This window comes from Theobroma cacao, chromosome 3, assembly GCF_053813885.1.
Source record: "Theobroma cacao isolate CCN51 chromosome 3, ASM5381388v1, whole genome shotgun sequence".
In the NCBI taxonomy this organism is placed as follows: Eukaryota; Viridiplantae; Streptophyta; class Magnoliopsida; order Malvales; family Malvaceae; genus Theobroma; species Theobroma cacao.
In genome coordinates, this window is record NC_142641.1 from 35,425,242 (window position 1) to 35,449,669 (window position 24,428).

The 24,428-nt window shown below is 33.4% G+C and overlaps 3 protein-coding genes, 1 non-coding gene and 1 pseudogene across 4 annotated transcripts; 4 read left to right on the forward strand and 1 right to left on the reverse strand.

Moving 5' to 3' along the window:
* The first annotated feature begins 11,187 nt into the window (after positions 1 to 11,187).
* Positions 11,188 to 11,259, forward strand: TRNAT-UGU (transfer RNA threonine (anticodon UGU)). Its single transcript has one exon. It is a non-coding gene; the product is annotated as a tRNA-Thr (tRNA).
* A 75-nt stretch (positions 11,260 to 11,334) lies between these two features.
* On the forward strand, positions 11,335 to 12,141 carry LOC18605002 (uncharacterized). The gene has a single exon (XM_018117170.2). It carries the CDS (start codon positions 11,508 to 11,510, stop codon positions 11,943 to 11,945), a length of 438 nt encoding a protein of 145 aa, XP_017972659.2. The 5' UTR covers positions 11,335 to 11,507; the 3' UTR covers positions 11,946 to 12,141.
* Positions 12,142 to 16,875: 4,734 nt separating this feature from the next.
* LOC18605003 (protein JINGUBANG-like) lies at positions 16,876 to 18,093 on the reverse strand. The gene has a single exon (XM_007037744.3). It carries the CDS (start codon positions 18,068 to 18,070, stop codon positions 16,946 to 16,948), a length of 1,125 nt encoding a protein of 374 aa, XP_007037806.3. The 5' UTR covers positions 18,071 to 18,093; the 3' UTR covers positions 16,876 to 16,945.
* A 2,460-nt stretch (positions 18,094 to 20,553) lies between these two features.
* Positions 20,554 to 21,722, forward strand: LOC148763767 (uncharacterized). Its single transcript, XM_088804759.1, has one exon. It carries the CDS (start codon positions 20,686 to 20,688, stop codon positions 21,547 to 21,549), a length of 864 nt encoding a protein of 287 aa, XP_088660885.1. The 5' UTR covers positions 20,554 to 20,685; the 3' UTR covers positions 21,550 to 21,722.
* Positions 21,723 to 22,169: 447 nt separating this feature from the next.
* Positions 22,170 to 23,476, forward strand: LOC148763768 (uncharacterized; annotated as a pseudogene).
* The last annotated feature ends 952 nt before the right edge of the window (positions 23,477 to 24,428 follow it).

Consider the following 24,428-nt stretch of genomic DNA (forward strand, 5'->3'; position numbering starts at 1 on the left):
GTTGTGGTTGCAGCGGTTGTGGATGCAGCAATGTTTCCAGATGGTGTTATTTGTGTTCTTTCTACTGATGTGATCTCTTTTGGAATTGATGGTTGATTCGTCTAATGAACATAATAAATCTTCAATGTGGTTAATAGAAATACCATTTTGTCCCTCCATCTAGTGAACTTCATTTCGTCAAATCTATCGAGTTTGATCACTTTTTGATTTTAGAAGTGAACTTTCACACTTGAAGATTTAAAAAATACCTTAAGACTTTCCTTAAGGTATTTTTTTCACTCTTTTTTATTTTGAATCTAGCCCAGTCTCCATTAAGAAACAATTTCGAAAAGGTTTAAGAAATACCTTAAGATTGTTAGAAATTTTTTAAAAGAAGAAGAATATGACTTTAAGGGCATGACTAAAATGCTTTCCTTAATGCATTTTTTCAATCTCCAATATACAACAAAATCTTTAACACATTTATCAGAATAGTGAAAATGGTAGCATAATGACGTTGTTTAAATAATAAATGAACATATACGTCTTTCGATGTAAAGAGTTGTTTCTTTTCATATTATAACTATTCAAATAATTGTTTCCTTTTTCTCTTTTTTGTACATTTCCTCAAGTGTAGTTTATATTTCTTTTGTTGAAGTTTTATGTCTAAAGAGATCATACAATCGATCAGTGAGAGAATTGAAAATGTATCCACGACATATAAACTCATCTTATTTCCATTTTTCCACATTAACATTAGTCATTGCTGCGATAGTTGTGGATGCAATAATGCTTCCAAATGGTGTTATTTGTGTTCCTTTTACTGATGTGATCTCTTTTGGAATTGACGGTTGATCCGTCTAAAGAACATAATAAATATTCAATGTGGTTAAATAAGAATACCATTTTATCCCTCCATCTAGTGAAGTTCATTCCATCAAATATATTGAGTTTGATCACTTTTTGATTTTGGAGGTAAACCTTCACACTTGAAGGCTTACGAAATACCTTAAGACTTTCCTTAAGGTATTTTTTCACTTTTCTTGATTTTGAATCTAGCCCAGTCTCCATCACGAAACAATTTTGATTGGGTTTTAACTTTCATGAATTGGGTTGAGAAACAAGAGCACAAAATCTCTTTACAGTTTGATCCAAAATGTGAGCTACACTGATGAAACTAATGCTATCAATATGATGATCGTATAAATTAGTAATACTTTTACTTTACTATAGTACTATATAGGTTTTAAGTCATCAAGAAAGATTAGGAGCAGGTTACAACTTTGATTTCCTTCCTCATAGTTTTTACTTTTGAGAAATATCTATACATAGCCCATTACCATTTCTTTGAATAGCTTTAACACCAAGTAATTACAAGATAAGATGAAAATAATTAGAGTAATCAAACTCAAGTAAATAACACAATCAGCAATGATTTGTTAGAGATATGCCAACAACAACCTTATGATGTTGAATTAATCAAATAGCAAAGTTCATAGTAAGTATTTGTTTTCCCAAATTTTAGGCTAGCGTTCAAGACAATGAACAACTCTCTTAAATTAAGTATTTTGCCCATCTAAAAAAAAAAAAAACTATTGCTCTTTAACTTCTTTAGCTTTTCTTTCTATTTTGTTTTTTTTTTTTACTAACTAATGATAGCATCCAACATTATGAATGATTCTTCAGTTAATTAAGGATAACATTTGACTTTCATCTATTGTACCTTTATTCATCTACAATTGCATTAAATGCAAGCTTTTCCTATTAAAAAAATTATGATTATAAAAAATCTTTTTCTACCATTATTTCTTTTTTATTTGATTAAAATAAAAGAAATTTATTTATTATAATGATAAGATTATTTGGTTTTTTCCTTCTTTTTTTTTTTCTTTTGCTAGTTTTTGATTGGAAGTTGGTTTTAACTATTCTTTATTAGGTTGGAATTTTGTTTCTTTACTTCTTTTTTTTCATGATGCATCAATTCATGCTTTTCTTTGGAAGTTTTTCCTCCACATACCATCAAGTTTTGTAGTTTTTGATTTCTTGTGTTTGTTTAGCAATATGTTATAAAAAGATTAGATGTTATTTACGATTTTTTTCCTATTATTGTTGCTGATTTAAAACATATATTAGCATTTTTTTTTTGTGGACTCATGATGTGATGCTTATGAATAGATTTGTTTGTTCTAAAATTGCAAGATTACGTGTTAAACATTATTAACTTTCAAGTTAGTGTTACCAAACATGGTTACAAAACTTTTTATTATTCATGTCAAAAGACTCTATAACTATCTGTTTGCGATTAACATATAAAATATTCTGTTCATTGACATTACCTTCGTTTATAATATTTTTATAAATACATATAATATATTTGTCATTGATGGCGATTTACTTATGTTATAATCATTGCCCTTCTCCTTTTTGTATGAAGACAACAATCTTGCATAGATACTATTAAATATCCACTGCTTAAATGCAAGTTTTTCACCTAGTTTTTGTACATAACAAACTACAAAAAAAAAAAAAAAACCCTTATTGGCAATTGTAAAGTAGGAAACCTTCTCATTTTTTGTATGAAGGTAACAGCACCATCAATGTCACCAAGATGGCTACACATACATTGCTTATATCTTTTGTAAGAAATATTTTGTATATATAAAACGTTGATACACTTTTTCATATGTTGATAAAATTAGCATTACATGTTTGTTTCTTAAAGTATCCTAAACTAAATTAAAAAAAAATTAGTTTTTCCTAATCACAGCACACGGGCACCATGCTAGTTTTATTTAAAACACATTTCTCCTCTGTTTTTTAGAGTTTTGGTTGGCCTCCCCTTCCTCACTATAAAAGTATCAATTTTCAAACACTTTGACCTTCTACGTATAGTTTTTCCTAGGTTTCATCTTCAAGGAAGGTCTTGTTTTTTTCTTTTCTTTTCTAGGATTTGGTCTCAATGTGTTTGCTTTTGCCACCCTAATTCCTTAGAAGGGGCCTTACCGTTAACATCCAATATCCAATGAAACATGCTTAAGGCAAGCAAAGCTTTCTTTGTCCCTTTTGGTGGAAGAAGAAAAAGGTATTGTAGACTAGACACAACTTATTTAAAAGGTTGCAACCTACCTCTAGCCATATCCACATCAAGGTTAATTGAACCTTAACAATAATTCACAAATACAATGACTTTGCTCTTTTTTAATAATTATTCTTTTGGTTTATATGTATTGTTACTAATTATTTGATTTTAATGATTTTGTTAACTTATTGCATGTTTTTTATTTTTTTATTATTTTTAATCGCCTGATGAGAGAGACTATAAGTCGAGAGATTGGATTAGTCAATTGCTAGATGATATTCTTATTTCTATATTATCTTTGATCACAGTGAAGGAAACAATTGCTACTAGTCTCTTTTCTAAGAGCTAGAGGTACTTGTGGGCATATATTTCTCGACTCGATTTTTGTTTTTCTAATCATTTACGAGACATACTATATCATCACTAGAGGTTTTGTGATGTGGCGGAGGAAAGGTTCATTCATTGGGTAAATTCTATTGTCAAAATGCACCAAGGCCTCACTTTGGATGAATTTCGAATTAACTTTCCCCTCTGTAAAAGCTCTAGACATGTTATTGATCAATGGATTAAGTTTGCACTGTCTAAAAAAGTTCAACGACTTGTCTTGGATTTATCGATTAGCACTCTTAATGTTGGTGCAGGACCTGAAAAGAATTATGTATTTCCCTATATGCTTTTACCTCAAACAAATTACGAGAAAAACTATTTTTCAGCTATTTGCAACATGTTACTTGGTTCACTTGTTGATTTAACTTCAATTACTATTGATTAAGAACATCTCATATCATAAAGAATAAAACTTCAAATAGTAGAAGAATAAGTGTAACAAGTCCTCTGCATATAAAGACTGAATTTGCTTATGCATAGTAAGGAAATAAAGGCTAAAAATACACCGTGTCGATACAAGACAGAAGGCAAAAAAGAAGATGCACAAGGTCCACCATTTCAATAATATTTAAGCGACACCATTTTAGATCAAATACAAGGTTACTGTTAATCATGTTTTAAATTGTAGTTAGTTGGCTAATTATTGTAGTTAGTTAGGCTATGTTGTCTTTTTCCCATTTCTTGTATAGAGTTTGTATATAAAAGCCACTTTTTGTAATCTTCTGATGCTGAATGAATCAATCATTCTTAAATATTCTCTGCACTATCTTTCTCTTTTCATCATGCTATCAGAGCCATTATGGCTCCCGTAAAGGTTGATTTGGGAAAATTTACAATAGCTGCTTACTTTGCTACACCCTTCATCATTTAGTCTTCTTCGACTCTTCAGTAAGTGAAATTAATTCCTTCTTTTATATTTCAATTTTTGGCTTCTTTGGTGAGTCATGTCAAAATCGTCTGACTCAAGACCTCGGGTCTCACAAACTCCCACTTAATCGAGATCACAAGTATCTCTCATTGTAGATCCACAATCACCTTATTACCTACACCACATTGATCATCCAAGATTAGATGTGATCACACCCAAACTAACCATAAACAATTATGTGGCTTGGAGTCGATCATTTTTACTAGCATTATTAGTTAGAAACAAAATGGGGTTCATCAATGGTACAATACCAAAACCTGCTATTATAGATCCCATTTACCTTTTTTGGATTCGATGCAACAACCTGTTGGTGGGATGGCTTTTGGAATCCTTCACACAGCCTATAATATCGATAATATTTTATATGGATTCAACAAAGGAGATTTGGAATACTCTCAAGTAAAATTTTGCCGAACCAAATGACATTAGAATTTGTAACTTGCCATACACATTAGGGAATATAACACAATGGTCAAAGACTGTTGATGTTTATTTTATAGAGCTCAAAGGTGTTTGGGAAGCGCTCAGAAGTTTCAGACCCCTACCACATTGTGAATGTGGAAAATGCAATGCGAATTGTTTCAAAAAATATATTGACCAATGCCACAAAGACATGGTCTTCAGATTCTTAAATGGATTGAATGATTCATTTTTTGCCATGAGATCACGAATCATTCTCATGGACCTTATACCAAGCTTAGACAAGGTTTACAATATGATTTTAAGGGAGGAAACTTAGAAAACCTTGATGCTTCAGACAAAAACTACTTTAGAAAGACTTATTGTGTTCATATTATGGCAAGAAGAGCCACATTAAAGAAAAATGTTATAGGTTGGTTGGGTTTCTTGAAAATTTTAAGTTCACTAAAACTAAAGGAAATTTTAGAAAAGGGAAAGCTATGGAAAACAATGTTACAAGCATGAATGATAGTTAATTGCCAACTGCACAGTTTAAATAGGAAGATAACTCAGCTAGTAATTGTTATGTGTCTCAATTTTTAGCTATCAAACAACAAGTCAGTAAGCTTATGGAAGTAATGAGTGAGAATGGGATCACTTGCAATGATGGTAAAATTTCTTCACCACAGAATCAGTAGAACAAACCATCCTTGATAAATTCTACCTTTGCAAGTATTGTTTCTAACCATCTATGCTTCAATACACCAAATAATCTACCATATAGTTTCAGACATGTTAGTAACTTAGTGATTAAACAAGATAGTTGGATCATGGACTTTGGTCATTCAGATCATATTTGTCACTCTTTTGATAGATTTATTCTAGCTGAACCAGTCAATGACCACTTTGTTCATTTGTCAAATAATGGTAGAGCCCCTATTACTCATGTAGGAATAGTTAGAGTAACACCCCTGTTGACACTCAAAAATGCTTTATATGTACCAAGTTTCAACTTTAATCTTATACCAGTGAATGAATAGACCAAATCAAAGAATTCATGCCTCTTTTTCATTGACACATATTGTGTTATTTAAGACTTTCCATCATGAGAAGTGATTAGGGTTACTAAGGTGTCTTCAAGCTTCTATCTGATGCAGGACAGCTAAGTTGAACAAGATTTATCTTATTTCTACTTTAAAAGCCTTGTTAAGAATCCTTTTGTTTTCTCTTTAAATTCCTCCAAGCCAAGACACACAGATTTTGACCTTTGGTATTTTAGATTAGGGTAATGTATTGCATCAAAGTTTTTCAAAAATCAATTGTTTAAATAAATTTTTGTGTGAAATTTGCCCAATGGCAAAGCAAAAGAGATTGCCATTTCTAGTACATGTTCAAAACACCAAAGTAGCTTTTAATATAGTCCATATGGACATATAAGGGCCATATAAAGTCCCTACTTTAAATAGTCATTGATACTTTCTAACCATTGTTGATGATTTCTCACATTTTACTTGGATATATTTAATGAAAACCAAATCAGAAGTTTTATCAATTATGCCTATTTTCATTAAGCTTGTTCAAAAATAGTTTGACAATTTTGAAAAATGTTTATGATTAGACAATGGAAAAGAATTTGAACTCACTGATTTTTACAATGAGAATGGCATTGTTCACCAATTATTCTGCATTGGTACACCACAACAGAATGGTATTGTAGAGAGAAAACACTAACACATTTTAGTTGTGGCAAGAACTTTAAGACATCAATCAAATATCCCACTAAGATTTTTAGAGGATGCAGTTTTAACAGCAATACACATTATTAATAGAGTACCAACTAAAATCTTACAAAACAAATCACCATATGAAATACTTTTTAAAAGACCTCCTTCATTTGATCACTTCAAAGTATTCAGATGTTTGTGCTTTGTTTCCACACAAACCCAACGTAGGAAAAAGTTTGATAGTAGGGCCAACAAATGTATCTTTATAGGGTATCCAAATCATGTCAAAGGGTATAAAGTGTATGATCTCAGGGCACAAAAGGTCCTAGTATCCAAAGATGTTATTTTTCATGAGGATACTTTCCCTTTCCACTCTTCAAACCATGACAGACAGGATTTTGCATTTCATCGAACACTTGCTATGCTTATTGTTCCCTTTGATACTTTTGATTCAAATTCTGCAAATTCTCATTCCTTTGACCAAAGTCATATTGAATTATGTCCTAATGAGTCTTCACTAGTCACAGAACACCCTTCCATATCAAGAAATGATAAGATTCTTCATAATTCACTTTTTAGTAGCTGATTACCAAAAAGTGACAATAGTAATCAACCTCAAACAGGTAATAGCACTAATTTAGTTTAGCCAATTAGGAAAAGTACAAGAAGAAGAAGCACACCAAAATACCTAGAAGCATATCAAATTGACTTACCTTCTCATACAAGTATTGTCACTTCACATCCTATATCTAAATTTGTTTCTCTGCATAATCTGTCACCATCACACAAAACATTTACCATATCATTGTCAAATGTACAAGATCTTGTATCTTATCACCAAGTATTGACTTCAAACTAAATGGATGTAATGGTAGCTAAACTAAAGGCTTTGGAAGAAAATGACACTTAAAGCATAGTACTATTACCTATTAATTATCGCACTATTGGCTGCAAATGGGTCTATAAGACAAAACTCAATGCAGGGGGAAATGTAAAAAGATACAAAGCAAGGCCGGTGACCAAAGTATATAGCCAAGTAGCTAGTTTTGACTACCAAGAAACTTTTAGCCTTGTGGCTAAACAACCCACAGTCAATATTTTCTTTACACTTGCAATTACAAACAACTAGTCACTATCTCAACTAGATGTAAACAATGCAATTTTACATGGGGATCTACATGAAGAAGTCTATATGGAATTGCCTGATGGGATATGCAATCAAGGGGTAGTATCTTAGTGGCACAAAGTCGGCGTGTAAACTCCATAAATCTCTATATGGGCTCAAATGAGCTTTAAGATAGTAGAATGCTAAACTAACATAATATATTATTCACTATTGATTCAAGTAGTCATTGTCAGACTATTCACAATTCATTATGAACATAACTGAAGGTGAATTCATAGCTTTGTTGACATATGTGGATGACATTTTGATTAAGAGTACATTTGGTCAAGTTGCATCTACAATCAAGGATCACTTAAGTTCATAATTTAAGCTTAAGGAACCAGGTACTATAAAATAATTTCTTGGGCTTGAAGTAGCAAGATCACCACAAGGTATTTCAATATGTGAAAGAAAATATACATTTGATTTACTAGAAGAACATGGTTTACTTGGAACTAGGCCATCCCAACATCTATTGATTACAATGTAAGGCTAAGTAAAACAAGTAAAGAAAATGAACTAGTCGATCCCATAAAGTACAAACAGTTGACTTGAAAACTTCTTTACTTGACTTTTATAAGGCCTAACATATCTTATGTAGTGCAAACTCTAGCTCGATTCATAGATAAAGCAGCACATGAACACTATACAGCAGCTTACAGAGTCCTAAAATACTTAAAGATAGCAGCTGGTTAAGGAATTTTGATGAAAGCAGAATCTGATTTGAAAATTTCAGCACACTATGTTAGTGATTGGGAAGGTTGTCCTGACATCAGAAAATCTATCACTGGTTATTTTATGTTTATTACATAGTCACTAATGAGTTAGAAATCCAAGAAACAACAAGTGGTAGCACGAAGGTCAACAAAAGCTGAGTACAGATTAATGCCAACTACATGTTGTGAAGTTATCTAAATAAAAAGCTTGTTGATTGACTTTGGGATTGAACACAAAGCTGTAGTGAAGCTCCATTGCGATAATCAATCATCAATCTACCTCAACAAAAATCTAGTTGTCCATGAACGAACAAAGCACATAGAGATCGACTATCATTTCACCTAAGAGAAAATTCTGAATGGTATGGTTGAGCCTGTTTACATACCAACGATTCACAAATTGTTGACGCATTCACAAAGGCTTTATAACCTGGATAGTTTTAGAGATTATTGAGCAAGATGAACATTCACAATGTTCATAATTTCTCTTAAGGGGGAATTTTGATCAAGAACATCTCAGATCATAAAGAACAAAACTTCAAATAATAGAAAAATAAGTAAAGCAAGTCCCCTGCATACAAAGACTAAATTTGCTTGTGAATAACAAGGAAAAAAAGCTTGAAAACGCACCATGTCGATACAAGATAGAAAGCAAAGAAGAAGATGCACAAAGTGCACCGTTTCAATAATAGTAAAGTGGCACTCTTTTAGAGCAAATATAAGATTACTATTAATCATGTTTTAAATAGCAGTTAGTTGGCTAATTATTGCAGATAGTTAGGCTATTTTGTCTTTTCCCATTCCTAGACTCTGTATATAAAAGCCTTTTGTAATATTCTGATGCAACGGATGAATCAATTATTCCCCAATATTCCCTGCACTATCTTTCTCTTTTCATCACGCACAACTTTCCACTTAAAAGATGTTAATGTTAAAAAACGAGTTCTTGAGCACATTTTGTTGATTTTCCAGCTCTTGAACAACTGTGAGTGCATGGCTCGCTGCATTTGGTTAACTTAAAATATTCTGGCCCATCTTTCAAATAGAGCATTTTATTACATTTTGTCTATAATAAAAAATTCAAAGAAGTTCACAACTCACTTTCAGAGCATCTGCATTAGCTGCAATCAAATAGAGTAGTAATGCAAAATTTATAAAATTCAAAAAAAAAATGGGAAGAGAAATTACTTGAAGTCGGTCAATTCTTCTTGGATGGTTCAGTTCCAACCTATACTTATAAATAAATAAATAAAAACTTAAATTTTGAGCCAAAAATTTGAGAAATGTGAAAGAAAAAAGAGCTTTGGAATTTTGGATTCCATCCCTTTCAAGCTCTAGAAGGGAAATACTGAAAAAACCTCTAAAGTCTAAATTTTTGAAGTGAGAGTAACAAAGGGAAAGGAAAAGAGGGAGATGGAATTGTTAACCCAAATGTGCTTGAAAATGGCACCAATCAAATCCTTCAAAAAAAAGTCAAACAAATAGATTCAAATAGAAAAACAAAAGTCAAATGAAAGAAAATGAAAAATATTGTGCAATAGATACATAAAAGGGGCTTACAGGATCGAAAGTGGGAGTGTTGCTGTCGTCCATGGCGGAAGTAATTAGAGATGTCAACGGGTCGGGTACCCTATAATTTCGAGGTACCCGAACCCTAACCCTATTAAAAATTAACTACCCTAACTCTATTAACTACCCGAATAATTTAAAAATTACTACCCTAACCCTAACCTTAATACATTCCTACTACCCTATAATTACCCTAACCCGTTTAAATACCCGATTAAATAAAAAAATTATTAAAATCTTCTTCATGGGTACCCAATTACCCAATTAACTTTTCTAATCTCATAACTTCTGTTTAGATTTATATGTTATAAGTTTATATAAACAAAGGTATATATACTATAATTAATAATTTTATGAGTTATGATTTTTGTAATGTTAATACAAAATAAAAAGTAAATATATTTATATTTAAAGTACATATATATATACACACACACATACATAAAAAATATTTAATATATAAAATAGTAATTATATTTCTTATAAATTAACACAACATATAAACTATATATATTAAAAGACATTACAAGGTAATTAATAATAATAGTTTCATGAATTAATTTAATTAATTATAAGGATTTGTTCTTAATTTCATGAAATTAAAAAAAAACATTTAAGTTCTAAAACTATTATAATCTCAAAAGCTTTCTTTAAGTATATATATTATAAAATTATATAAATAATGGTATATATATTATAATTAATAATTTTATAAGTCATAATTTTTGTAATGTTAACACAAAATAAAAAGTAAATATATGTATATTAAAAGTACATATGTAATAGTAATTATATACCTTTATAATATGATATAATATTCAAATTATTTAAACAGAATTAACAATCTAATAATTTTTTAATTTGAATATATTAATATCATCATATTAATAATTAGAGTAACCATACTTTCATATATTTGTTACTTTTTAACAAAAAAAAAATTGCTTGTAAGGTTGATAGAAATTGTAAAATTTTAATTTAATTATTAAAATAATAATAAAATATTTATAAATATTAATCGGGTTCGGATAACGGGTACCCAATGGGTGGTACCCGAACCCTACTCGAATCCAATTCGGGTAGTGAAATCACTACCCGAACCCTTTTATGGAGAACTCTAACCTAGTGTAATCAGGTAGGGTACCTGTTGACATTCCTAGAAGTAATTAGGATTTTGATTTGCCTCCTCGCGTCTCTGTATTTAAATTGCTTCAATGAAGGATTAATAATTTAAACTGGAGGCCCCTATAGCTCAGTGGTAGAGCGTCAGTCTTGTAAACTGAAGGTCCGTAGTTCGATCCTGCGTGGGGGCATCTTTTTTGCACTTTTGCTTCGTTAAAGAAAAAACGACACTGTTTTAAAAACAGTTTAGTCTGCTTGCACGGGTGTTAAACCTCAGAAGTTAGAAACCTCAACTCAAGCGCCTTCATAGTTCAGCCTTAAACCCTTGATGAGTACTTCCAACCAGACATCAAGAAATCAAAAACTAGAGTCAAAATCCCAACTTCTGTAAGTTTTTGAGTTCACTTTTAGTTCCTTTTCCACTCTTCTATGCCAAAAAATGGCCAATCTAATGCACAAACTCTTAAAGAACAAATCTAGTCAAAGAATCGTCGTATCTCTCCAGAACCCACAACAACAACAACTCCCCAAACTTAGTCCTTCACTTATTCCTGAACAAACCCATCATTATTCATTAACCAAACCAGAATTTTTAAACTACTCAAATCTTTTCCTCAATACCAAATCCTCGGAAAATTGCAAATCTGCTGAACCCTTGAAGTTTTACCCCAATTTCCCATTTGGGTATATATTGAATCCCATTAACTCAGTTTGGTTTGATCCATTGGAGGCAGTCGATGTTGAGGAGGGGGCAGCAGAGACTGAGGATGATGATGCTGGAAAAGTTTGGGCAGATAGTGTGAAGAAGAAGAGGAAGAAGAAGATGAACAAGCACAAGTACAAGAAGCTTAGGAAGCGTCTTAGAAGAAAGACTTAGACTTTCCTTTGGCCAGCATTCATGGGGAGTTGTTTTATTTCCTCTGTTTTTTATATGCAAAGATTTTGGAATTCGATCATATGTGATTGAAATTTCGGATTTTTTTAATTGTTGACAAAGCCCGATTTCAGAACTGGAATGGAATGTTGAGAATTTTCTTATCTATTGACAATAAGATTAATATTTTATGCTTAAATGGATTAACTCACAAATTAACAAGAACTTGTTTATTTTCTTCTTAGGGATGTGCTTAGTTGTCTAAATTTGTTTATTTGCTTACCAATAAGAAAGAAACCTGTCTCACTTATTATGGAAGTTCTTATCGTAGTTGACTATGTATTAACATACTAAATGTCATAGAATAACAATTTACATAAATTTATTAAGGAATAGGGTTGAATGTAGATGAAGATTTGTATATCAGGCAAATCATTCTCAAAATATTTGTTGTTTTCTGATATTTTTCCAAGTATGATGATGTTGAGTAGATGGATCTCATCCATTTTGATTTGCATATTTTCTTTATGAGAGTGATATTCTGTTGTTGAATAAACTACTTTTGGTGAAATGTGTGTTGCTAAGATAAGGATCTTTAGAGGTTCAGTGGGAAAGAGCATAGCCTTACTACCAAAATCAATTGATTAAATTTTGTTTGCATTTTCCAGTTCAACAATGATCAATGCCTATTGAATCTGTAAGTATCATGAAGATGGTTTTGGTTGAATGTGTTAATAAATTGGTAGAGAACATAGGTAGTGGTTTTAGGTAATGTAGAATATTAGTTCGCCTATAATTCATTAGAATGGCTGGTTCCTGAATAGGGACAAATGGCATGCTTGAAGTTTTGCTGACTGAATTTGTTGATTAATGTAGTCTTATTTCTTTTTTACTCGTGAAGGTTTCATGTGTTGTCTTCACAATGGAGGCTAAGCTAACTAAGATAGAAGCACCTTTGCAAAATTATTGCTTTTGACCCCTTAACTGATTAAAAAAGATCAGGTCTTTTTTTTCTTCTGTGCCCAGGTTAATTTTATACTTAACTATATGGTGTTTTCTTCATGATTATATGACTCTCTAAGCTATCTAATGTCTATGAGTACAAACACAGAAAATTGGTGTTTTTCCCAAAACAGATTGAGATTGGATTTTGGAATTTGGAGGCTTGTTTTGTTCTTGGTAATCTATAACTTGTATAACAGCTTGTTTATATTCGCCTCTTATTTTGAGTATGAAACCAAAGACAACATGAAAGTTCATGAACGGTGGTTTATGCTTTTGGAGGTGTCATTGATGCATGCTTTAAGAAAAGTCTAATTTACTCATGGACATTTAAGAGAGTAAGATTGAACCTGTTTAGTATTTATGGGAAGCATTTGCTTCAGATTAGTTGGTGATCTGGTTTGAGTGTGTATATCTATGTTTACGTCAGAGCATACTATATTTGTCCATAGGTATCTACGAATTATTTGAGCTTGGGACACATGTAATTTGGTGATGCTTAGCAATGATCTCATGATGATGCCAAAACTTCCCCATTTCTTTTCTTTTTTTCACCCTTTCCTGTCATCATTTGCTCCAATCTTTTCTATGTCGTTTTGTTGGAACTTGAAAAAAGAAAGCTAGAACAACTGTGTGGATGTGTTTACCAGTTTGAGCATTGGCTCAATTTCTGGGAGTGTCTGCTGCTTAATTAAGTTGTTCAAAGAAATTTCAGTTCTGCTGCATGTCTTATGAAACAATATATATTTCTGAGATATTGCTGCAGATATACTCTTTAAGATATGGGAAGATTTCCAAGAATTCCTTGCTATGAATCTTGGTTTGTCTTATGATTTCTAGTAACCAAATTAAGGTCAGTTTGTTTAGAGTCATTACTTATTGATAAAAAGGCCCATTTAGTTGCTGAGACTACGGAATCAAAGCAAACTTTTCTTATGCATGAAATCCATGAGAATCTGCTTTGAGAACCAATTGCTAGAAAACCCCTTAAGTTTAACTTTTATGGAACACTATACATGATGAGACCAGCGGTGGCTACAATGAGGAAGAAGTTGGAAATCTACATAAGCAAGTATTAGAAGGATTTGAATTTCAGATTTTAAAGTGTCAGGAATCAGGTATGAATGAAGTTAATATTTTATGAAAAAGTTGAGAATTGTAAGACTTGCACAATCCCACTAAAACTCAGTAACTTGTTTGTTTTGGTCTCCTATTTGGCTATCTGTTAAAGAATTTACTTGCAGTGCAGCAGGCTTGTGTAATTTTTGGGCTTATCACTGGTGTACAAGTCATAGGTCGTTATGACAAACTAACAATTATGAAAATAACTTTCGAGTCTCAAGGAGGATCACTTAACCTGGGTATTCATCTCATATATGTGTTCAGGGTGGTTTGCAAGGGGGAAAATATTTGTGAGCTGACGTGTGTCTCATTAGGTCCATTGCCATCAAAATGTCAACAGGACATATGGAAAGTGTTACATCTAAACCATATTTCATGGTCCTAATTATCTGTTTCCGTGAATGCCTGGTTCTGATGGAATTAGCTAAATGTAGCTTGATCTAGATTTCGGACATATGAGATGATCAGTTAATGCACACAATTATTTGAGATAAGGGTAATCTAATTGTTTTCGCGGATCTAAGCAGGGCTCCTCATTGTTGAGTTGGTTGCAATACGTCTAGGAAACAGATTTACAGCTACCAGCCACATGTTGTCCGCTAATATAATTTGTTATATTTATTTCTTCATTCATTTTCAGTTTATTGTAATAATTAGATTTTATTTGAGCTTCTTTAAGCATTCTCTTACGGATGAGAGGAATTTGTTTTTTTCAATGAGGGGTAATTATTGAAATTCCCCTAAACAATGTGATGTCGTTGATGCTTTGGCAAAGAGGAAAGGATATTCACTCCACTCAAGCCTCTACCTGGAGCAATAGAAAGTATTGACCCATGATATCGGTGATGCAGCCTTGCAGTTGGGCCTAGAAAGAGGAACCGAGGTGGGTCAAGGAATGGTGGTTTAGGCCCTTAAAACTCTGCAGAAATGACAGCAATTTATTTTTTCCATGAGCACTGCCTTCGACCAGTCTAGCATTGTCGTTTTTGCATCAAGGAAATGGATAAAGATCTGAAAAGAAGTTTAAATTAGTAGGGTCACAGAGGTTGTCGTGAGTAGGGTTACGATAATGATCAATCACCTGCGGCATCTTTAGTCAATCCAGGAGGAATATTTAGGAGGAATGCAAAGGTCAACATTTTAATGTAACATATCCGATCAAAACATGAAAATTTTAATTTAACTAATTCATCATTGAGAACTGTGTCAATGCAACTTGCGCACCTTGTGAATTACAACAGGGATTGGCTGTTGGTTGCTTTAGTTCTCCAAGTTACCCCATGGTTTTGGCGTCACATTGGCACATGGTGTTTGCAATCTTAAATCCAAATTTATCATATTATATATAGGTGACGGTTGATGAATTATTTGATAAAATTGATAAGCAATACGGGACACATGATGAGTATTCAAGTATTTAATTCATTAATTTTTTATCTAAAGAGTAAGATTCTAATTTTTGCTTTGCTTCCATTAAATAAAAAAAAACACCGGCACATGATAAAGGTAATTCGGCGTTTGACATAAATTGACATCCACTTTCTGCGGTGTAAGGGAGGGTAAGTTTGAAATAGACGGGCACTTTCCACGGTTTTCATCAACAGCATGAAAGTTGGTTGCCCAGTTTGAGTGCAGCGCTTGAAATAATAATGTGCATTAATTTATTATTAAATTAACATACACGTCTTTCCATAGGTTTAAGGGCTGTCGCACTTCTGTCAAAAATCCTTTTACATATGTGCATATATCATGTATGCACATAGTTCTGACTGTTCCTCAGCCTCAGGTCAGGGTATCATCAAATAATAACAAGTGTTTAAGATATGTCATCACTTACGCAAGAAAAAGGCTTCTGGCAGCTGGAACGTGTCGACATAAAACTGTGTTCAGTGGGACAAAATCTCTTTCAACTCTGTTTAAGATGTGCGAGTCAATTAAATTCTCCCTCATGGTATGCCACATGCATTGCTCCCACTTATCTGGAATGCAAATTCTGGAAAAGCTGCCAGCCGGAAAGCTAACTTGTCAGCTTTTTTTGTTCAGAATTTCTACACAAAAACGCATGTGCTTGATCCAAGGTATTGGAGATAGATCTGAAGCTCCTATCTTTTGGTTTTTAGCTTCAACCATGGCCCTGCTGGTTTGTAGAAGGCTAGAGGCAATTATAGACATGACTAGAGCCTCTATGCATTGCTTTCACTGTAAGAATATTAAGGTGACTTATGTCATGATTTCCACGTACCAAGACGGGTAGAAAAGCACTGGAGAGACAAATTAAACATTGTTGAAAGAAACATGCATGTCACCTTGAGAAAACTTGATCAGAGCCTACACGTGAAGTTTCTCAGTCGTGGGTTTAACAAAAACATGCAAGCAATCAAGTATATCACTATGACCAATACATATATATATATAAGTACTATAAATATATATATATATATATATATATATATATATGTACGTATGTATGCCTGCCAAAGTGGAGAATGTTTGGCTATTGGAGGTTTCAAGCTACACTTTAGCTCCATTAGTAAATCATTAATAGTTAATTAAGTCACAATAACAAAAAAGTTATGAACTCAGCTCACTTTTGGACAACTGGACATAATGATTTCAACACCATTAAAAATTATTTGCAATAAACATATTGCAGGTGTTGGGAGAACTTTTGAAAATAATCGTGAAAAAAAAAGAAAAAGTTGCACCCTAATCACATGATTAGAGCTCATCAATTAAGACTTCTAGCTAGTTAGCTTGACTTAATCATGGCTAATTTGAAGTTTAAATACAAGAAAGCACAAGATTTGAATTAATCATATCACCTTGTATGTGTGTGTATATATTATAAATAACAAAATGCTAACAGAAGAAAGCAAATGCTAGCAACTTTTAGGAACTCCATCCAATAAAATGCGAATCTCATGGGATTTGTTCTTGAGGTTTGAACATCTTGAGATCTCCCACACCCTAATTTCCCTATCTAAACTTCCACTGCAGAATGTAAAGACACCCTCGAACACGCCTCTGGCAACTGCTACCAACGACTTCACAGGTTTTTCATGTCCCTCCAGCACTATACTACAATGGAACCCACCCTCCTTCCCACGTTGCCAAACCCTCACCGTCCGATCAGATGATCCACTCACAAACAAATCCCCCACGTTGATTAAGCATAATATAGGCCCTGAATGACCCCACAATGCTTCTACAAATCCCACATGATCATTTTCGGCATTATTCTCTCCTTTCTTCTCCCACACCATGATGGAACGATCACAGCCTCCCGAAAACAACACCGATCCATCAGCGTTTAAAGCAAGCGCATTAACCGTAGATTTGTGCTTGTCTAGAGTAGCCACCAAGCTGTGCCGTCTCTCCTTATTAGCTCTCTCCCAAACGCTAATCAACCCATCTGCAGAGCCTGTGTATACAGTTCCATTGTCTGAAACAACCAAAGTGTTTACGGCATCTTCATGAGCTTTAACAGACTCTAAACAACGTCGGTTATTTACGTTCCATATCTTGAAACTTTTGTCCCATGAAACCGAATACATTAGCCCTTTCTGGTTTAATATAACCAAACCCGAAACTGTATCCCAGTGTTCTATCCAAAGCCTCTTCTTATGACGCCTAACATTAACGTAGTTCTTTGGCAAAATGAAATGAAGGAAGCGGTCTTTAACGGTGGGGAGAGTGGTGAGAAGTTGGTGTTTTTTGGAAAGGGTGATTTCCCAGATTCTGATCTTGCCATCTTGATGAGCAGTGAAGATTTTCGTTTTGTTGAATGCAATGGACTTGACGAACCCGGAGGTGGGATCGTCGTTAAAAGAATCGACAGGGGAGTGGTTAGATAAATTGAAGACGTTGATTTCGTTGATGGCGGCGGCGTAGAGGAGGTTATCCCGGACTGCGAGGCAGCTGATATGGGGGCTCCGCGTTTTGAGTGCGGCGAGGCAACGATGTTTCAGAGTCTGAAGAGGGAAAACATGCAACTGGGAAGACATGTTTCTATGAAGAAGTTTGTGAAAGGAAGTGTCAACAACTTAAGATGGAGCCGAGTGCGGAAGTGGTGTATATATGCAAGCGAGAGAGTGGGATCAGTGCACACGTGGAGAATGTTGATTTGGAGATTCGATATGCGCTGTCGGAAATGGTGGGTCCAAGGATACTTGATTTGACATGGTCTACAAATCTTCAAGGGTCCCCAAAGTAGGTGACCACAGAGGTCACCTCTAACTATATATCAGTACTATTTTATTTTTATTCTTATATTGTTAGGGGTTTGTTGCAGCGTACACGCAATGAAGGAGTATTGGGCTCCTCTTCTTTGCTATGCATTAAGCATTAAAAAAAGAGTTTAACAAGGCCAAACAATATTAAAGCACCTTAATCAAATGGGTTCCTTTGAAGTTGTCTGTGCAATCAAATGCTAAGGCACAAGCCTATGTTTTTTATAATGGAAACGTGTTGCTCAGTGGTTCGAGCTGTGTGTTAAATAAAAATGGTGCGTGGGGTTCGTTAAAAAGTGTGCCATTTTTTAGTCTACGGTACATTGTAGGAGCACATGTTCATGAATCATGCACATGACTTACAAATATTGAAAAGATCTTAAATCAAATAAATAAAACATGTGAGCAACCAATCCAAATACATACGAATGGTAACACTGGTCGACAATAACAGTCAATATACTTATATCATGTCCAAGGTTTCGAAATCAAACTAACTAATACAAGAAACAGCAATAGGGCCTATCTTAAACTAACTAACTAATAACATCAACACGTAAAGTTTGATAGTGGGTCAGGTTGGCATGTCTATCATTCAGTCGGGCTTGGACCCCTGACCTTAGTTCTTTGACCCAGGTACAAGGGCCCATCTTCAAGGCCTAATTCCCAAGCTAGAGTTGGGGTTGGTCCATTCAAGCTAATCATAATATGTCATAACATGAGAGACAGTACATTCAATTTAAAATACTTGCTCCCTGCGTTCCATCAAAATTGATTTTTAGATCTTTACTTTCACGTTTTCTTATGTGTGGTAGATAAAATTTTAATTTAATAAAATTTCAAATTAATCTATACACAAAACAAACTGTCCTGAAATTAAATTTTTAAGACATTTGATTGGGTAAACAAGTTTAAAAACCTAATACGCTGAAATTCATTGTACTGAACTTTTCGGTATCTTAATGCAAATCCAATGATTGGTTGAAAAAAAAATTAAAAACCAAGTCAGCAATTAAAAAATTCATCAGCAATTAGGTTATTTTAATTTTTGTCATACCATCTTTCATGTGACAATGTATTTTAAAAAATGATACGTCAACATGTCACGTTATAGATAACATGGTATTAAATTGATCACTGTTATTTTAATTAATAGAAATTAATCAACAATTAGTAAAAAAAAGTTTATTTGATTTAAAATAAAAATACAAAAATTTAATTGCACACAATAAAAGTAGAAGAGCTTAATTGACTTTTCTTGTATAATTTGGGAGTTTATTTGAATATTATATCTTTTATTTTTTAAAAGATTAAGAAGACCTTTCATATCTTTTGACGAATATAAACAATAAGTACAAATAATACATCTATTATTAAATATGGATGAATTACACGTTTATTTTCTAATGTTGTGAATACATCTATTATTAACTATTGAATGAAAAATTAATTGTAATCAATGGAACACCTTCTTTTAACACGTACAGTGTTCTTTAACTTTTTTCCCATTTTTTATTTTCACATTTTCTCTTCTTTTACGCATTCCGGTTTCTCATTTCTTATATAGATAATATGCAAAATAACTATGTAATGTTTAGAAACAACATTTATATATAAACATATGGAAAATATTAATATTTTTTGATATAGATAATAAGTACATAAATAATACCTATATATAATTGAATAATAAGGTAAAAAATGTAGCTTTTAGTAAATGAGACACATTTGTAATATTTTATTGTGTATTTTGTCTCGTAATTAGTTGGGAAAAAAATTCTGCACTATATTCTTTTCTTGCTTTTCATTTATAATATAACCTACGTACCTATGTTAATAATATGAAATAAATTACGAAAATAGCAATAAGTAGAATCGATCCACATTTTCATTAAATTTTGGTAGGGTATGAATTTCCCTTATATTATGATGATATGGATATGAATTCCGTCGGGAGCTAGCTTGAGTGTAGACGTGTGTGTTTGTTTACGTGTCAGTACAATACCTTCGAAGTTATGGTGGATGCTAAGCTGTATAAGTGTAGAGGCTTTAATTTCTAACAAGTTGTAATTCGTGGAAAGTGATCAATGATCTCCATTGTAACCCCCCCACCCAATCCTAGTGAAAATGATTCAAAGCCTGAAAGGCATTGCATTGATTGATTCCTGGAGAGAGCTTTGCTGGAAAGAAACCTGTGAAATGTTTTCTCATATATGTCATGTGAACACTTTTAACGCTATTTATTATCTTTTCTCCAACTAAATCCTATACCGCTCCATATTTACTCCACTCACGTTTCATCTACCAATTCCACTTGTTTCTTTCTTATGCTAGCCAAAAAGATTAAGCTCCATTGTTTTCTCTTCTTCCATGCACGGTTCACCTAACCCATGAAAGATCTCTCCTTGTTTCTTTTGAAGAACTCCGTTGGAGCCAAGATGAAGAAAGGCATCAGAAATTTCTGCAACGATGATGGCTCGACCTCTACTCTCAACCAACACCAGACTGACCATTCTGCCACTGCTTCCTCTGACTTGGTCACCCCACCATCCGTTGTTGCCTCCAATGCTAACTCGACGGCCCGAAGCCCTCCAACAACGTTGGAGGAGATGATATTACGGTTAGAGTTGGAAGAAGAGATTGCTAGAAAAGCAAAGCTCAATGAATACAGCGACAGTCGAGCTGGCAGAATGTCTTGTGCTAACAATTCTGATATCTTACGATCTGCCAGGAATGCGTTGAATCAGTACCCTCGCTTCTCTCTTGATGGAAAAGATGCCATGTATCGATCGTCGTTTAGAAACTCTGAAATCGTTGGAACCGGTGGGAGGAAGTCCGTTTGCTGTGATCATGGATTGAGAGAGAGGTATTGCAAAATTGGGTTTGAATCGAGGTTAGAGAAAAATTTGTGTTTGCCATCGACTTTGGGAGGGGAGAGTGTGATCTGGTGCAAGCCAGGGGTGGTAGCCAAGTTGATGGGATTAGAGTCGATGCCAGTGCCAATAAGTGGCAGAAGCAGCAGCTGCAAGGATGGGAAACAACAACTTAGTTCTCTGATAAAGAGACAAAATCTTAGGAGGAGAGCTGAAAGACATGAATTGGAGAGAAGACTTGCCATGGATATGAGCAATTATGATGATTTCAGGAGAGCGAGCGTGGGTTCCTGCTCAAGGGCAGGGTACTGCGTGATGAAGCCAGTTGTTGTAGAGCCAGCCAATGGTGACGGTGGTTGGCCAACCCGACGTTTTCTTTAGATTGTGGCACACAATAGCAATCCCTACTTAGGATATCTTTAATCTTGCTGTTTACCAATATTACTGCATTTTGTTACTTATTGTACAATATATTTGGCAGAAATGTCACATTACATTAGAACTATTTTTTTCTTTGTTTTCTGTAAAAAGCGAAATCTCCTTTTTATCTCTATATTTGGTCTATTTATTGTTATTTGTATTTTTCCGTATGAATAAGGAAATATATAAATTGATCATGCTTATTGTAAATTGTTAGCATGAGTTATAATTACTAATTTTAGGAATATCTCGAAAAGAATATTTCTCTATTTTTTTTTATTTTGCTTGTACTCCAAGAATGTCTAGGGTTAAAATACTTCTTTATTTTGTCATTTACTTTACTTGCACATCAAATAGATTTAGGTTCAGTTTGATTATTATAATTACTTTACTTACACACCAAGTAAGTTTAGGTTTAGTTGACTATTATAAATAACCTCATGTAGTTCTTTATTTATCATCAAGCTATATAGTTCTTTGCTTAGATTTTAAATATTTTTTACATAGTATCAGAGTAGTTCTAATCTGAAAAGAACTCTCCAACACGAATCTTGTATTCTAAAGCTCGTACTCGAAAAATCATGATCATATTTTTTTTCTCTTATTCATATGAAATTACATGGCAGAAACCAATTCCATTGTTCCAACCATCTCAAGACAATTTTGTGTTTCCTACTAGTATCACACTGGATGAGAGAAATTACTCATTATGGTCTTAACTCATGGAGATGCATATTGGTGCTTGCAACAAAGTTGGATATCCCACTGGAGAAGAAAAAAACCTACACTCAGAGATCCCAATCTTGGAACATGGACTACTAAATATCACAAAGTGAAAAGCTGACTTATTGACTCAATGAGTCTATCACTGATGCAACGATTTATTTGTCTTCCCATTGCCAAAGACATATGAGAAGTTGTATCGAAAACCTTCTATGATGGATCAAACAAAACCTATACTTTTGAATTGAACCAGAGATCTTTCTCTACCAAACAAAATGGTTGACCATTAACAACATACTAAAATGAACTTGTGGTTATTTTTTAGGAAATTGATCACAAGATAAGCTCATAGGAAAGAACAGTTGAAGGTGTAGTGTAATTGCATTTCGCGATGGCTAGGCTTCGAGTCCATAATTTTCTAAGTGGACTTGATTTTAAATTTGATCAGGTTTGCAGAGAAATCTTACGAAAAGATCTAAAACTTAATTTGGAAAGCACATATGTATATGTCAGGAAAGAATATCAACAAAGACGGATAATGGAAGGCTTTCATCTGAATCTTAAAAGCACGGCTATGCTAGCCAACCAAACTTGGCAAGGACCATCGTCTAACTCTTTGAAGAGTTCAACCAATTGATCAACTAGAAAACCTGGTAGTCTGGTATGTACTCATTATGGTGAAACAAGTCATTTGAAACAACGATGTTATGAAATCATTGGCTATCCTGAATTGTGGGACTTCACAAAGAAACCTAGAAAAAAGATTGTAGGGAAAGCCATGGTGACATCCGCGGAAGAAAACCAATTGAATCCTATGGTAAATGTTATGGACAAATCGCAACCTACAACAAACATTGCCCACTCATGTACAGGTGGTAAGGCATTTGTGTTCTCTGCAACTTCTAAGGATAATATTTGGATTCTTGATACAAGTGCATCGGACCATATAATTAAAGACTTTAGTCAGTTACAATCAATCCTCACTTCTTCTCAATATGTTATCTCCATAACTAAATGTAATACGTGTCTTGTTATCATAAAGGGATCTGTCATTTTATCCAATACTCTTACATTAGATACAGTTCTTGTTATTCCATCCCTTGAATGTAATATTTTGTTTGTTAGTCAAATTACATCTACTCTTGATTGTACTGTAATTTTTTAGCCTCATTTTTCATTTTTTAAAACATTCTGACTCAGAAGATTCCTGGTTATGGTGTTAAGTGAGGCAAACTCTACTATTTGAAGTTAATAGAAAATGGGAGATTGAAATTTAGCAAGGTAAATCTAACTAGTAGTAAAGACAAGGCTCAAGCGACTATATAGTTATAGCACCAAAGATTGGGATATCTTTCTTTCAATTATCTTAGGAAGTTACAACCACATTTATATTCATGTTTGAATGATTTGGATTTTCATTATGACATTTGCTAACTTGCTAAGAGCCATCGTATTTCTTATCCACCAAATTTGAATAAAAGTTCATAACATTTTATGGTCATTCACTTTGATATTTAGGATCTTGCAAAATTCTTCTATTTCTAAAGCTCATTAATTTGTTACATTTATTAATAAATGCACTAAAATGACTTGGGTATCTTGGCTTCACAATAAAGTGATGTATGCACAATATTTCAAAAATTTTATACTATGGTGGGCACTTAGTATCAAAAGCAAATTCGTGCTCTATAAACGGACAATGAAACTGAATATGATGGATCCCTTGATGAATTTTTGAGCCATCATGGAATTCGTCATCATGCTTTTTGTACCTATAATCTACAGCAAAATGGATTGGCAGAGAGGAAAAATAGACAAATATTGAAAACAGTCTGTGCCTTTCTCTTTAGCATGAACATGCCTTGATTTTATTAAGGAGAAGTTGTAAAATCTGCTACTTATTTTGTTAATCGAATACCTTCTTGAGTAATAAATTTTCAAACCTCCTAACAAAAAAAGTGATTTTTACTTTTAGTTCCTCATCTCCCTAATCTTGAACCACGAGTTTTTAATTACACTGTATATTCTCACATTCCCAAAAAATTGTGAAATAAACTTGATCCATGTGCAAAACGATGTGTCTTTGTTGATTATACTGATTTTCAAAAAGGTATAGG